This window comes from Micropterus salmoides, unplaced genomic scaffold, assembly GCF_014851395.1.
Source record: "Micropterus salmoides isolate LMB-PRFRI ecotype aquatic unplaced genomic scaffold, ASM1485139v1 Ms_hic_scaffold_6, whole genome shotgun sequence".
Taxonomy (NCBI): domain Eukaryota; kingdom Metazoa; phylum Chordata; class Actinopteri; order Centrarchiformes; family Centrarchidae; genus Micropterus; species Micropterus salmoides.
Genome location: NW_024044348.1, coordinates 15,393,407 through 15,410,268, shown reverse-complemented (window position 1 = coordinate 15,410,268; position 16,862 = coordinate 15,393,407). Strand labels below are relative to the sequence as shown.

Sequence of the window (16,862 nt, the reverse complement as noted above, 5' to 3'; positions counted from 1 at the left end):
AAATTATAGGGCAGTTGAAAAACTTGTTTTAAGACAAGACAATTTAAGTTTTGTGTTCTTAAGTGGCTCTAAGAGGATAAAGGTAAATGCTAAAGCTTAGTGTACAGGTATCACAAATAAGTTAGAGAAGCATCCTAAAGTGGACTGAGTCAGTAATGTGTATTATACAGCAATAACTACTTGCTAAGATTTGCTAAAATTAACCTCCATACACTGCTGATCATACCAGACAAAGTAAGGCTGTAGCAATAACTTCTTGAGTATTGAGTTGAGCAAAAGAGTTTTATTGCTTATAAATTCAACTTTCTATTTATATAATAGCATAAAAGGGAGAATGTGTGATTTCTTATATATAGTCTCCCTTTGAGGTAATACAATACAGTGAATTGGGCAGTTTGGAAAATACATATTTCGCTTTCTCAAGAAAGTGGAAACGGGGAAACTTCCTAGTATATAAAACTGCCTGCCTTGGTATAAAATGTGTTAATTAGTGAACTTGGAAGGTGCTAAAACTTTGATTTTGTTACCTTTAGACAGAGCCAGGATCTTTATGCTAAGCTAAGCTAACTGGTTGCTGGCAGTAGCTTCATACATCATACTTGACTGTACAGACATGATAGTGGTATTGATCGTCTCATTTAACTCAAGCCAATAAGCATATTTCCCACTGTTGTTCACTCTACCTTTAAATGTAAGATTTTGATGAAGCCCTTACAACACATGTATTTGTATGCATCAGTGAATGTATGCGTTTCTATAGGTGTCTCTTAAATACAAGATGTATTTCATAGCAGCAGCAGCAGCTACATTATCCCATCCCACAGCAGTTAACATGCATCATCAATAATATATACAGCATATTGACTTTAAAGTGCACATTAAATATTTCACACAACATAATTAAGTAACAGCAACATGAGCGTCATTTACTCTCCAGTTCACATTTCAATAAAGCCCTTTTAACTGCTTGAACAGTGATCTGTATAGTGAGACAATACACAGAAAGATTTGTATTCCAATCTACACAAGTTATAACAAAAACAACTCTCAGATCACAGTCAAGTGTACACCAACTGTATTCACTTTCGTATATATACATATATATATACATATATATATATATATATATGCAATATATAGCATCTAAAGACCAGTTTTGGGCTGCAAGAAGTTTTTAGTTTTTGTTGTAGTTTTTAGACTTCAGTTTTGTACAGATTAAATAAATGAGATATAATGTGTTAAATGTGAGCTTAAGAGAGGCTGGTAGGCAGATTTTGTTTACTTTGAGCATAGCCAGGTTGGCTGTTTTAATTCTGTTTCCAATTTTTATGCTAAGTTTAGTTGGCTGGCTGGTATATAATATTTACCTATAGACACGAGAGTGGTATCAATCTTCTTATCTAACTCTCGGCAAGAAAACAAATAAGCATATTTGAATGAAGTATATTTACCACAGCTGCTTCCCTCAATGAATACACATGAAATAACTAAATCATGTCTATATAATCACACCACATAACTTGAAATATGTGTCTCTCTTCAGTCAACCACTTTAAATGTAGCATTTATATCAGTAACCTACAGAGTAGTCGTGAATCCGTCTACAAGGTCACCTATGACATGTCTTGAGCTACATTCAGTCCGACCCGATCAAGATATTTCTTCTCCAACATGCTCCATGTATTTATCTGAGGGCTCAGCAGGCGTACGGTGGAGGTTTCTCAAAGGGGCTGTAGGGGGATCCGTAGAGGACAGGAGCGTTGGGTGTCAACATGTAGCCCCCTGGTTCCTGGGTGGCTCCCTGTGGCTGTTGCTGTGTGGGAGCCTGAGATGGCTGCTGGCCCTGGTTCTCCTCAGACAGGCAGGAGTTGGAGCCAGGGCCTCCGTCAGGGATCAGATGGGGAGTAGTAGGTGGATGAAAGCTGCTGTTATGCTGTAGGAGAGGAGAAGAGACAGGGAGTGGTAGGTTGCAACGGTATGTGGAAGTAAAGCCAAAGATGCCTAAAAATAATTTCTGACATTTTTATGTGAGGTGTGGTTTTCATTTTATTGCTTTGTGTGGTTTGGTTCTGCGGTAGTAGCCACAGAAATATCAGCAAAGATGAGCCATTGTCAATAATAAATATATGAGACATACACATTTCAGGTAAAGTCACCATGATATACAGTAAATGAAACAATGCATTTGCTTATTTGAAGTGACTGGTGTGTTTAAGAACAACAGCTCATGTCCGATTTACTTTATGTCACCAGTTCATAAAGCATCAATCAGGCATTCCTGTGGTCAACAGGTTCTTGGACGACGGCTTTAACAAAATATTATCTCTATGTTACAAGAAACAGGACTAGTAGAAGAATTTATAGCCATGCTAGCTAGATAGCTCTGTGAAATCCATCCAATAGGTGTTGAGTTATTTCAGTCTGAACTAAAGGGGTGGACCGAACGACTGACACTGACATTGCCAGAGCCATGTCATTCATTTAGCTGATAATCACTACCATGTCACTACCATTTCTTGAGAATACATGGTTTTAGTCAGGTTTTGTAAGTATCCACCTCAATAATGTGACGTGGCAGCGTCAGATTAATAGTTTTCTTTCTGGTCAAGCGCTTTGATGTTAGAGTCAAACAGCTGCAGCAAGAATAAGTGTGATCCAGTGCTGCTCATCGCGTTGCCAAACTAATACACTGGAATGGAAGGCTGGCCATTTTACAGCAGACACTTATTGTAGGAAAAGCACAGGTGTTACTACTAATATTAATGATGGCTTTGTTCTATTGAAGTTGCCCACTAAGACGTGACAGTGAGGCAGCGTGAGCAATACCATGACCCTGAAAACAAAAATTGTATTCAACCGTCTTTCCGTTCTTCAGTGTAATAGGCCTTTGTCTTCAGCGAAAATTTGCCCATTAATGGTTCTTGTTTGTTTTGGTCTGGGACCGTACCTGCATGGATATTGGATAGTTGGGGTAGGCAGGCAGAGTCTGTCCTGAAGGACAGAAGCCAGCGTAGGTGAGCATGTGCTGGGTTGGGTTGTACATGATGTGGGGTGGCGGTGTGGGGCTGGCAGCCATCTGAGGAGTTGGCTTTTTCTGCAGGAGAAAATAGAAATGCTTTGGATAAGATAGGAAATCATCAGAGGGAAGTTGGAAGGCAAATGTGAGTAATTGTGTCGCAGTTACAAATGAATTGTACACACATGAAACGCACACGCGTCATTATGGAAGAGGTAATGAAGTGTGATTGCTGCCTAATGTACTGTAGAAACAGTAATCGTAAAATCGGGAACATTAAGGTTAACAAAATAAAATCTGATTTTCATGTCATTGAAACAGATTGTCAGACTACTATCCATGGCAGAGAAACCTTTTTTTTTTCTGAGTTTTTAGTCCTTTCATGTGTGAGTAGTAAACTTCTGAAAATGTGGTCAGTAAAACCAAAAGATATCTGCACACACATAAGTCAATTTTATGTTTCAAACAAAGCTTCGATAAAGGAACATTTAATGCCATTAAATATTACACAACAGTATTCAGCTGATGCTTAATTTTTGACAGTTCAATCTCATGAGTGACCCCTTCTGCAATTCAGGAACTATGCTGATCAGATGCAGGCAGAGCAAGCTTAGCACACTTCCTGTGACAAATCTAAAGCTGTGAAACATGCTCTAATGAGAGATGTTACTGAGTTGTCATTAAAATAATGTTTTCTAATGACACACATCCTGGAAATCAGGATCCTATGGTTCACACACAGGCCAGAAACAGATGTTAGGGATTTCACGTTGTTCAGTGTCAGAGACTGTATGGGGCCTGCAGGCAATAAGGAAAGGTTACTAGTTTGAAATCATGAATATAATAAAAAGCCTTTGTCAGGCTTTTGCTGAAACATCTGTGTCACCCATGTAATATTACAAACTATGTTATTTCTGCCTTTAAATTTTCTTTCTTTGGAGCGAATGGCCACAGAAAATTCCTTTTATGAGTCCTTTGCTTGCCTAAGCGAGCAAAGATGCACTCAGATTTTTTTCTCTTTTTTTGGACTCCTGCTCACCAAATCCTTGTACGCTCCGAGGATGGCGGCAGCGATGATGCCCAAGAACAAGGCAATCACGTTGAACACCACTGAGGCCCACATCAGACGGTACAGGTAGACCACATCCCAGCAGCTGCTGACCCCAGTAAACTCATAGTACTGTGTGTGGTACTCTGTGCTGGAAGAGGAAGACAGCAGGGGGTCAATACAAAATACATAGGCCTTCTTCACAGCAGACATTTTGACTTATCATAGCACAGTCATCCTATTAACAACAACATGTGAAAATGTCTGCCATAAGAAATGTCATGCATGGCAACTTCTTTCCACTTTCCACATATCACAGTTGTTGTTTTTGTTTTATTTCAAATCTTCCAGGTATGAAAGAAATATACTATATTACTTTAATAAACTTTCCAGGCAGCCATTTTATCAGCTAATACTTGAATAGTAATGTAGGTGCAAACAGGGAGGGGCTTTTTGGAAAGCGCTTTCTCTGTGGTGTGTTCAAGAGCTCATGGAAAACTCCAACATTCAGAATTTTAAAGCTGGCTGTAGAATAAAAACCTCTTTAATGCAAGAAAGTGCCAAAATCACAATATTCATGACAGTTTGTGTCTCCAAAAAGTGAGCTTCCTACAGCAGGCAGCTCTGAAATTTAGGATACTGTACAATAGCCACTGCTCTTTACTGTATTATTACACAGTTAAAATTATAAGTGACAGATAGAGATAAATATATAAATGTTCACTGTGATGGACATCTTCAAGCTAACAGATAAAGTGTAGTGAAACGGATGGGGATCAGTTGTTGTTGCCTGGTAGGTAGAAAGTGAATCTAAAAACGTGTGAAAATACTATGCAGTGGTGTAAAGTGCATGCAAATTGCAAGTGAATGGGTTAAATGGTGCAAACCCAGCTCAGATCTGAACACCAGCCGCTTGTGTTGTTGCGTCTCACCTCTCACAGTTGTACAGGTAGCAGCAGAAGCAGGTGTTGCTCCTCAGGTTCATCTTGCATGCTTTGCATGTCACCTGCCGTGTCAGAGAAGAGGTTTTTAATCATGTATACTCAATGTTTTACTAATCTCACGAAAACTGATACAGCAGCCAGATAAGCAGGAGCTGGACAAAGAAATACATGACCACTGGGAAACTGTCTGCATGTCAACATATCATTTGCATAACTTCTGTTTGCTTTGATGAAAAAAAGCAAACTAGATGCAGTTTCAGTGTAGTAACTTTATTTGACCACCAGATGTCACTACATACTTTATGATTATTTCCAAATGAGGTCAAAAGTCTGCAAGAACACAGAATTTAATTCTGCATTATCCTTAAATGAGTTCAAACATAATTTACACCATTTTAAAGACAACTACTGGGACACACAGGTAAAGCACCTTGCAGGAGCAGGAAAATTAGAGCTAAAAGTGATCTGGAGGTGTATAGAATTTAGGCTAGGCTATGTTAGATATTTAAATTATTCTCTAAATATTTAAGAAAACATTTAGTTTATTTTAGTTTATTTGAGAAAATAAAAACACCTGTCCCATCAAAGACTTGCACGTGAAGAAACTGTCAAGGATAACAAAAAGTGACTTATTTCCATCGTGGTCCCTGATGTTCCATCGGTCATAGCAAGGTGATAACAGGCATCAGAAGAACAAAGCACATACAATTACAATACATACATTCCACTTCATACATACACAATTTTAATACACATTAGTAAGTAACAGGATGAGCATTGTCCAAATAGCAAGCAAGTCCTTTAAATTGGGATGCGGTCCATCTCCTTTTCCTTAATCTTAGTTTTGAAGGTAAAGAGGCTCCTATATTCCACTCCATGGATACCTGAGACTTGGACCTACTAAGACTCAAGTTAGCAATTCTTCATCCACTTTCTTAAAATAATTAGTAAAATAATTCAAGGCCCAACCGTGTATGATCTTATGGATCAAACTGAGCTGCAGCTGTCTTGCTCTTGCTTGAACTGGCAGCCATTTTAACTCTTGAAATTGAGTCCTGCCCATATGAGTAGGCCCAACACCAACCTTTTATTTATTCTGAGACACCTGGCATTTTTGATTTAATGCTGCAGATAAGAGGAAATAGAATAGTCCAAGTGAAATTAAAAACGACTAGATGCCAATACCTTAAGGCAGTCCCTGTCTACTAGCTTTGCCTTTCGAGCCAGGTCTCTGGTTCTGGCATTAACCTTCCCCAAGACCTTCAAGACCATTCTCTCTCCTCCCAGGTTCTCATCCAACATGCGGCCCAGGTAATTCACCAATGTCCTTGTATTTATATACTCGCCTCCAAGCTCTAACTGTAAGGTTGAAACTTTGCTCAACCTTACTTTAGTACCAAATAAGATGCATCTTACACAAGTGTAGAGAAAGCCTGTTGTGTGATAACCATGTTCTTATCTTCACCTAATATCTCCTTTATATCTTTATGTGAAACAAGTATGGCAGAATCATCAGTATACAAAAACAGTGCTCAGTGAGAAATAACTTGCTATGTCTGTACAATGCAGACAATGGCAGGTGATATATTAAGTGTGTGTATACATGTATGTATGCGAATCACCTCAGTGTAGTAGCTGTCGTAGGCATAGGCCGATCCACTGGTGTAAAAGTCACACATGTTCTCCTGCAAAAGCCTTGAGTCCTGCGAGTGTTAGACAGATTCGAAAGAGAGAGAACGAACTGATTTGTTAAATCTGTTAAATTCATTCAAGTTAATAGACTTGTCATACCCACACCACATCTGAATGTTTCTCTGTGAATCAGTTACAGAGTACATCTCTATGATTTAAGGGTTGCACAGCACTTTCTGTACTTCATGTTAAGTTACATGTGTGTGAATTTCAACCCTGGCTTGTGTTATTCTGCCCATCGTCCTCCTGTTTCTCTGTCACTGCTTCGCTGAAGGTTTACAACATGCGCCTGATCAAACACAAAACCTATGGCATTAAACCTCACGGGACTTTATATAATGTGAAATATATTGTGATTGTCCAACACTCGAAGGTGCAATAAATCTGCTTTTTACTGTCTTGTGAATATATATATCTGCAGAGGTTTGATAGCACTGTTGATCAATATGAGTGACTCGGTGCCAGGTGCTGAGAGGTCCAGCTTTTTAAACTCTCTATGGTCCAAACTCATTAAGGTACTCATTAAAATTCATTAGGCGGATGTGACAAACTGAGGCGTTCGTGTCCATGTTTCCAAACACCGAGAACAGATATCCAGTGAGTTAGCAACAGTGACCATATTTGACCTCTGTGCATTTTCATTCACATGTAGACACATTCAGGTATTTGCATTTTTTTAATAGACAGTTAGATGATGCCATGATGAGGACACATGGTGGACTGATAAACTGACATGTTAAACTGATAATACATTTTTTTAATGAGGCTTCCTCCTATGGAAACAAATAATTAAAGTGGTCCTATTATGCTCATTTTCAGGTGCACCATTATATTTAGGGGTTGTACCAGAATAGGTTTATATGGTTTCATTTTCAAAAAACAGATATTGCACATTGCTGCAGCACCTCCTTTAACCCCTGTTTGTTGAAGGCTGTAACCACAACTTCGATTCAGCTGTAAATGTTCCCAATCCAGCTTTGCGACCTAGACTGGAGCAAGAGTTTCAGGGTGGTAAGTAACAAATCTGTAACAAATTGATCTTTCATACGTTACTTTTTAACTGTGCATTCTCTGTACATCTCAGCAACAACTTTATGTCTATTGACTGCCTGTAGGGTATCTAATGTTCAGTAGGGAGGGTGGGGGAGAGGGGAGGGAGTGGGCAAACGTCTTGTCACTGTCGCTGCAGCTCAGTGTGTTTCTCCACCAGTGTTTTGGAGGGCATGCCGCACTAGCCGCTAGGAGAGCATTATGACAGGTGTTACATTGTGACGCAGATAGGTTACAGAAGTAAAGGCTGGACTACAATTGAGTTCAGGAGATGTTTTCTGTGGGACGTGGTAACTTCCTTTGGGGTGGACTTTGGTCTTTTTCACTTTGCAAACCTATTACATGCATAGACTGTATATAAAAAGATCACAATAAACTTCTTTCTTTCTTTTTCAATTAGATGTATCGCAAAATACTGTATATGGATACATCAAATTCCAAAAGACCATTACAAGGACGTTTTTATTTGTTTGCACCGTAATACAAAAATTTTCAGTGACTTAGAGAAAGTAAAGTGACATTTGGACACATTTAATCAGCCCTGTTATGCTGAATGTTTCCCCAGCTCTTCAGACGACCCAGCAGCTCTCTGCAGGCTGAGATTAGTTGGGCTGGTCTACCTATCTGGTGTCGTGATGGTACTGACACTTCTGTCTGATTGCATCTACAAAGTTCCTGATCTCACTTATGTATCTGTGCCAGTCTTGCACACTTGCATTTCTATAGCAAACCCACTCTGTCTCTGTTGACAGCAGCATGTGTGTGATTAAATTATCACAGGTTTGCTATGACAAAAAAGGTGAATTTGTTTTCAGTGCGGGCATGTAGATACATGTGATACTTACAATGAACTTTGAAGCGATGATCCCGTCCACAATGGCACAGAAGAAAGATGCGATGACTCCCATACTGATGACAATGATCGCTGCCATGAGCTTAGAGAGAGGTGGAACAAAGACAAAAGTACCAGTGAGTATTATCAGAGTAACAGTTTATGAGATCATCAGCTTGTGTTTTGAAAGCACAACTATATGAACTGGAAACATATTTGCAGCAAATATAAATCTATTTATAAAAAAATATTTATGACCAGAATTTTATTCTGTTTTATCAAGTAGTTAACAATAACCATAAGCAGAGGTTACTCAGACCAGGGGTAAAGATACAAATAGAGCACCCTAAAATTTAACAGATAGATTTTAAGTTTTTTATTCATAAAATTATTTGACCATTTATTTCTACTCACAGTATCATCATTTCATTTTCCAGAGTATTTATTATTTCTTATTCTTACTTATTTATATTTATGAATGAATTTGTATAAAGGCAAAGTCAAAATGTTATCATAATCTTAACACACACACTCGTGTATGTAAGCGTGGTGTTTCTACTGGTGTGTGTCCTGACTGGTCGTCTGCACTGTCTAGGCTGCAGGACGATAAAGGAAATGTACGGCTTCTTGCTCTGCCAGCGCAACACAGAGGTGCTTTGTGGGAAATTTACGAGCAATGAGGCAACGTACAGGACAGAGGGGCAGCCTTTTGTACCAGCAAGGTCAATCTAATTCTCCCAGTCTGATACACACACACACACACACACTCACGCCAGGCGCCTGGACAGAAATCAACATTGTTGCTTATCTCACACATTCATGCAATCCATTAAAATCAAGCTGAAAAATATGATCACTAATCAATAACCTCAAATGTTTACTTACAATTCTTTTTTTCTGAGCAACCTGTTCCTCCATGTAGCTTTTATTGTGAGACAAAGTAATTTTCTGATATCTCACACACACACACACACACACACACACACACACACACACACGCATGCACACACACACACACACACACACGCATGCACACACACAGCTCAGCAGACCCAGCTGGCTGATCACAGATGTCTGATCGTGAACTTTATCACTGAGCATCATTTACTGTCTGTTCAATCATTCCTCCAGGACCAAATCTGGAGCAGGAGATTAAACCCTCTCTACTGTATCTGTCTAAAATGGTAGGTGGGATACAGCAGTTTGTCCCAAAGATTAAGCAAAAAAGTAGAAATGCCGTATAGATTTAATAATCTACTGATCTTGCATTGACATAAGCAACTTATTTGATACATGGGAGACTTTTCTTTTCCTTTCCTTGATTTCAGACACCAACTAGATGGACCATTGGTATGTAGGACCTTTCAGTAAAAAGCAGAAATAATCATGCCTGTTCAATATAGTGCTGTAAGTGCCAGGTTTATTCATGCCTGTTCAATATAGTGCTGTAAGGCCCAGGTTTATTCATGCCTGTTCAATATAGTGCTGTATGTGCCAGGTTTATTTAACAAGTCAATTTGATTTGGACTGACTTTTTGTCAACATAGTGTTATATATGAAATGTCTACCTGTACATGTATAACACAAGGTGTGGTGAAACGGATGTGGAAACAATTTCCCTCAACAAAGTGAAATAAGAGCCAAGCTGAGAAAACAGGCTTTTTTTCTGTGTGGGTTTTATCTGCCACTGGCCCAGACTCTCCACTTAATTAGCAGTTTAAATGACTCTGCTTTTATGGCCTCCAAGTGCGAGATGAGGCCAGCAGCAGAGACAATAGAGCCTGACAACTGCATTACTTCACATTACCTTAGCACCAGCTGCCAGCACATAAAACACCTCAACACACACTTGGTTGCCCAAACCCCCAAATCTCCCCTGATACAACTGAAGCAGAGAAAAAAATCAAATACTGTAAAAGATTAAAGACACAATGTAGATAGATTTCTGCTCTCCGGAATCGATTCATTAAGGAAATATTAAAAAGATGCAGGTGTTGGAAAATAACATACTCAAGTACTGTACTTCATTTGCATATTAGGCTATTTCATACATACTACTACTCCTACATTTCAGGGAAACATATTATACTTTTTATTCCACTACATTTATGGGACAGCTATGTTTACAGGCCACATTGAAATTATATAAAATACAATGCATTGTAAAAGATGAGGTACCACAGTGATACACAATGCTGATTAAGCCGATCACCACCAGGTAAATCTCTTTGTACATCGCAGTATACCAGAGTCTGTGGCGAGATTGGACGGTAATGATGTGTTTTATGTCAACCAGCAATGGCTGGTTTGCCAGAGCTGAAAGGGTGAACAACATAGCAACCTAGCAATCTACAGAGGTATACGTCGACAGTGTTGACAGCGGTTTGTGCACAGGTTTAAGCCTGCAGTGCTGGCGAATGTTAAGTCCAATATTCACTCTCTTTTAGCTCTGTTTTTGGTCTCCACCAATTCCTACGAGAAATATCTGGCTCTTTAGCTGCTAAGTGCTTCACTATGTTCACCAGCTAGTTGCTTACTGTGTCTGTCTGCTGTTTGGTGCTAAGCAGGTAGTGGGCAGATGGTTTTTAGAGCTTTTTCACTGTGAAAATAGCTGCCTTCTGTGTCCGAAAACACAACAACAACAACAACAACAACAAAAGTTGCGGTTAAACAATAAACAGATAAGGTGAACCCTTTCACATTGTCATTTGATACATTGTTGTTATAAAAAAAGAAGATTATAGCTGCTTTAAGTACTGAAAACAGAGAGAAATGCCTATAAAAGACATAGACACACATGATGAAAGTTTTAGAGGAGATGATGCATTAGTGACAAAGAGATAAAGACACAAAGAGGAATATTGTAGAGTCAGTAAAGATACCTATCAGGTTATGTAACTAAATAAGCTGACAGCTGCAAGGTCTTTTTCCCTGTTCAGTGGTCCAGTGACCAATCACGACCACAGCTGGACACCCTGGTAATAAGAACTTGGGTAAAATACGGCCCTTTGAAGGTTCACCGTTCTGCTCTCCAAGCTACAAGGTGACCAGAAGGACGGCAGTCTGAGAGATACAGGCAGTAACTACAGAAGAGGCTGCTTTAGCAAAGAACATGAGCTACGTGAAGCATTTAGTCATAAAGAAATCTTACAGTGTATCAGGGCAGTGAAGCCTGTTTTATGAGCGGCAGGGGAAGTGCAGATAGAGAGGGAGTTTTTCTTTTATCCTTTTTTTACAGACACAATGTGATGGTCCCTTTTAAACAGTTTGGAGGACACCATAACACAAAATGAAAAGTGGCAGTATGCGAGTCATTAAGATTTTTAAAATTTTGTCCAAGAAGTGTCAGTGGAGCACAAATGTGTGTTTTACCTGCAACAGAGGTTTATGATAGTGGGACAATGTCTTAAAACACAAGTAGCCTACTTCATTTTGTATTAAAAAGCCCCTGTGTAACAGATTCAGCTGCTGTTTTAAACTGAAAGATAACTTTTAAGCTTTTGTTTGAAATGTTTCTATCTATAATTGTTTTTAATCATATTTTCTATGGTATATTTTATGTTTTTGTTCATTATTATCATTTGTATTTATATTTTCTCTATGTTTTTATTTGAGTTAATGTTTCTACTGATTATCAGTCATAGGTACTGTATGTCTGTCACCTGTAAAGCACTTTGAACTGCACTAAACTGGATAAAATCTGTACATATCCAGAATAGCATGTAATTCAGAGGGTTCAGGTATATTAAACCTCTATAAAAGGTGCTGTACAAATATGTTTTCATTGCTTGATTGATGTAGTTCACTTCACAAAAGGGAAGGATTAAACTTGTTCATTTCTGTATTAGATTTCCCCAGTCAGGAGTCAAACTGGAAATGTCTTTCTGGCAGCAGTCGATTAACTCGTCAATTCTCTGACTATTTACAGTTCAAACAAACCCTCTATCAAACCCTCCATCTGCTGCTTTATGAGGTCAGAGGAGCAAAGGGCTGTGAAGCCCAAGTGAAGTTTCAGAGCTCTCAGATGTCTGTGTCATTGTTGGACGGTTAGTTGTTCTTTAATGAGCGACCTTGCTTTCTGCCAACTGGCTCTCGCGTTACAGTACGGGTGTCTGACACATGAGGGAAGAAGACACCTGTGTGAGAGGAACATCGTGCCACATGTGCTTCATAAGAGACACTGTAGACCGGCGCTAGTGTGGCAGCGATCATGGCATTAAAGTTTAAAGCAGAGAAGGGGCAGACAGATACAGAGATCAGTGAATGTCTGTGTCCACACATTAACAGACATACACAACACGAGAAGTGAAACAACAGCAAGGATTCAAAAGGAATGAAAGCCTACAGGAAATATTAGACTTCTTAAAAACCTCACTTTATCTTTGAGAAATGACACAAAGATGCAGCATCTGTCCACATGTGTGAACAGCTCTGGGAAGGGTATCTGTGTAGACCGGATACGATACGGGCTGTATCGTAACGTAGGACAACGATGCCACATTAAAAATTCACAACGCACACTGATACACCACAGTCATGGTGACAGGCCGAGGGAACATTTTTTACATCACCAAGACAATTTTTGTTTCACTGTACTGTATCAAGCTATTAAAGTGTCTCTAAATGTCTCTAAAATGTCCGTGAAGTCATTTCAGAAAAAAATAAAGACAAGAACTTGCATTCTGCTGAAGTTTCCGTGTCACTGGTGTCCTCTTCAGTCCTTGCAGGGACTTAACATAGTTAATCTCATGCAGGGGTCCATATACTGTGAATGTGATACTGACTTAAATACTTAAATACACAGAAGAGCAATTTCAGCTTCTGGTTGCCACTGGCCCTTAAGTGGTATTTGCATTATTTGGCCACTTGACTTTTTACACTAATTACACTAATTTTAGGTCAGTTCATGCACATTTCATTCCTCTTTTTATTCTGTCTTATTTCTTTTAATGGGTCTGAGGCCCTCGAACTAGGATTTTACTTCATTCACTATATGTTAAAAAATAGTGTTATTTAGGACTGACTTCTCTGATCAGATGCTTCACTTTCTTCAATTACATTTTAAGAGAAGTCAATTATGGTTTCAGACAGGTGGTCAGTCTACTCTGGAGTCACTGACATGATCATCTTTTGAACCCCCTGTTGTACAGACAGGCACTTTGATGATTTTACATCTGTGTCCTTGTCTGAAATAAAGGAGGCCTGTCAGAAGCAGCTGACCATTACTAATGCAGTTTTCCTCTCATGTCATTGAAATCCAGCCAATCTCGTCCACTTCCCCTGACCACAACTCCAGTCACGTGCACTGACCCACAAGGCACAAGGACCAAGAACACATTACTTTGCCATCGAGTAATCAGATTTGCTTCTTGCTCATAATAGAGCAATTTCCCATAAAGCAGTTTAGTGAATTTGCAAAGTTGTAACATAATCCTCTAATTTATGGTGTATATATATATATATATATGTCCTGTTTTCCAGGAACAATGCCTCATTTTTAGAAGATGAATATTATAAAGCTTGAAAAGCTGTCTGAAGTCACCTCGAGAGAGAGAGAGAGAGAGAGAGAGAGAGAGAGAGAGAGAGAGATGCTAGACAAGAAGGCTAAAATCTGAATGTGACATTGTACAATTCGAGCTGTCATTGTAAACAAAAAAGAGGCAAACAATCATGTAGAATGCGTTTTGTAAAGCTCATTAAACATGTACTAATCCTTTTTTGGCCACTTGGGTGCAGCAGATCAAGCTGGAAACACAAAACTTACACATTGTCACCTTTAAAAAGTTGATGCGGTGAACTTGTCAGCAAAGAGTTGTCTATTTACAGATCCAGCAGACACGGAGCAACATTAGCATTCATTTGGAGTTGTGTTTTGGCTCATATGGTGAATGTCACTCTCCTTTTAGATATGTTTTGGTGTCTGGCAACTAGTGAAAAAAATATCTGCACTTAGCTGCTTAAAGCTGCACATTTTTAATGCACACATTTTATATATTTTAGAAGACCAGAAATGTGTCAAATGGATGGAATAAATAAAAATCATCCTTATAATGTGATTTTAAATGTGTTGCAACAGTTACACGAAAGCCAGAGGAGCAGACTCACCATGGGTCTGCGGTTTTCCACCAGGTGGATGCCAACAATACCCAGAAAAGCTCCAAAACTGAGCTGGAGGTACAAAAGATCAAATTGGAAGAAACTTCAGAGAAGGAGCATATGAAAAAATACAAAACACACCATGTCACAATCATAGTGTTTGAGGAATCAATAATGGGAGGCAACTGTCACTCACGGTGATGCCGGGGTAATATCCAGAAACAGGCACGTTGTCTGTGCGAGTGGCAGAGACCAGACCCACAGTCAGCACCACCAGAGATAGAGCCAGCAGAGACACGGTCACCCACAGAGCCGTCTTCTTCCGACGCAGGTACTGAACTGAGGACGAATGGAATATTGTTGTTGAAATGAGTCCTCTTTAATTTATGTTGCAAATTTTTCTCCATGACAGTTGAGCAGTGGTAGAAGAAGTACTCACATTATTTACACAAGTACAACAAGGAAAACATGATTCATTACCCGTAAAAGTCATGCATTCAAAGTCATACTCAAGTAATCATCAACAAAGTATACGAAAGGATAAAACGTTCTAATTATGCAGGTAAAATGCCCCCCCGTCAGTGTTACATTACTATGTGTCAGACTCAGATGTATTTACATGTAGCAGCATTTTATATTGTAGCTGGAGCTCATTCTACCTGTTTTATATGCAGTCATGTGGTATGATGTACTGTATAAAAATATGTTTTGTCATCAAAAGTATGCAGGACTGTTGTTTTTTCATAGCTTTGAAGAATCAGTGGAAGAAGTATTCAAATAAAGAAGAAATACCATATTTAAAAAATCCTCTATTACAAGTTAAAGTCCTGAATTTATAATGTTACTTAGTACAGGCACTATCAGCAAAATGTACTTAAAGTATAAAAAGTAAAAGTACTCAGTGTGCAGAGTGGCACATTTAAAGGTGTTATGTTATTATAGAGTATTATATTATTCTGTTTTATCAAGTTTTTTTTATGAGAAAAGTAACTAAGTGTCAAAGAGGTAGTAGAAAAGTACAATATTTGTATGTACTACAAATGCTGCTACTAGTAGGCTACAGTACTTGAGCAAATGTACTTACATTCCATCAATGTCATCAAAAAGGCTATAGTGTGCATTGACTTTGTGGTAATCATTATACATTTCATTATTTATACAAGTCCTAATTAAGTACAACTAAGTACAATCCCTATAAAGTATACAACATACAATGCAAATACTCAAGTAAAGTAGTACAAGTAGCCTACCTCAGGACAGTACAGTACTTGAGTAAATGTACTTGCCAGCTCTGCAGATGAGCTGTGGGAGAAGCATTTTAAGTATTTCTAACAAAAGCTTGAACACAAGTTAGCCACTAGCGCTTTGGAGGACTTTTTGCGTAAAAATGTGCACTACACACACAAACGTTTTGTATGCACCGAATTCAAATAGAGCAACAGTGAATTAAAGCACACTAGAAATAATGTCCTGGTAATGATAGTGAAGATGCTGCTGTAACAGAGTGAGGTTAGAGGAGCTCAGGATGAAACTTGACATATAACTGTACCTGCTGGATCAAGGATTTCTGTCGCTGTTTGCTGAGTTGCCTGCTGGGTTTCAGGCTGCTGCATTTTGTTTCAGTCCGGACAAATTAGAAAATGAAAAAGAAAATGAAAAAGGCGATCAGGCAGCCCAACCGACGGTTTTAACTGTTTTGATCAAGGCGTTTTAGTTTTTTGTCTCTATATATCGATTCAAAACAGAGTCCTCATCTGCCACAGGCAACAAGCTGCGAGTAGGACGCTTGTTTTGGTTATAACTCAAGATTCTTTAAATAAATAAGAGTCCGATTTCATACATATATATGCCCCCACAGCTGACTGATTCTCTCACGGGTTCAACTTTTCTTGAGAGAGAAAGAGACACAGTGAGAGAGAGAGAGAGAGAGAGAGAGAGAGAGAGAGAGAGAGAGAGAGGAACCAATCAGCTCTCTGTATTCACCTCAGTAATACATTATTAAATGATTGATCATCTTAATACAGCTTAATTATTTTTGGATTCATGTTGAAATTACTTACAGCACGTGGTTAAACTCTATACTATATGATAAAAGGTAAAGTTAGGTTGTGGTGGCTTTTGACGTCTGCAGGCTACATCCCTGACTGATCATGATGAGGGAGCGTTGATGCAGGAAGACAAACT

The 16,862-nt window shown here is 38.8% G+C and overlaps 1 protein-coding gene across 1 annotated transcript; it reads right to left on the bottom strand.

Moving 5' to 3' along the window:
• Positions 1-145: 145 nt before the first annotated feature.
• On the bottom strand, positions 146-16,512 carry LOC119889806 (transmembrane protein 255B). The gene is made up of 9 exons (XM_038700640.1): positions 16,228-16,512; positions 14,875-15,017; positions 14,688-14,750; positions 8,596-8,685; positions 6,631-6,711; positions 4,997-5,070; positions 4,056-4,215; positions 2,948-3,094; positions 146-1,933 (listed from the first exon to the last, which is right to left on the bottom strand). Exons 1-9 carry the CDS (start codon positions 16,289-16,291, stop codon positions 1,697-1,699), a joined length of 1,059 nt encoding a protein of 352 aa, XP_038556568.1. The 5' UTR covers positions 16,292-16,512; the 3' UTR covers positions 146-1,696.
• Positions 16,513-16,862: the final 350 nt, after the last annotated feature.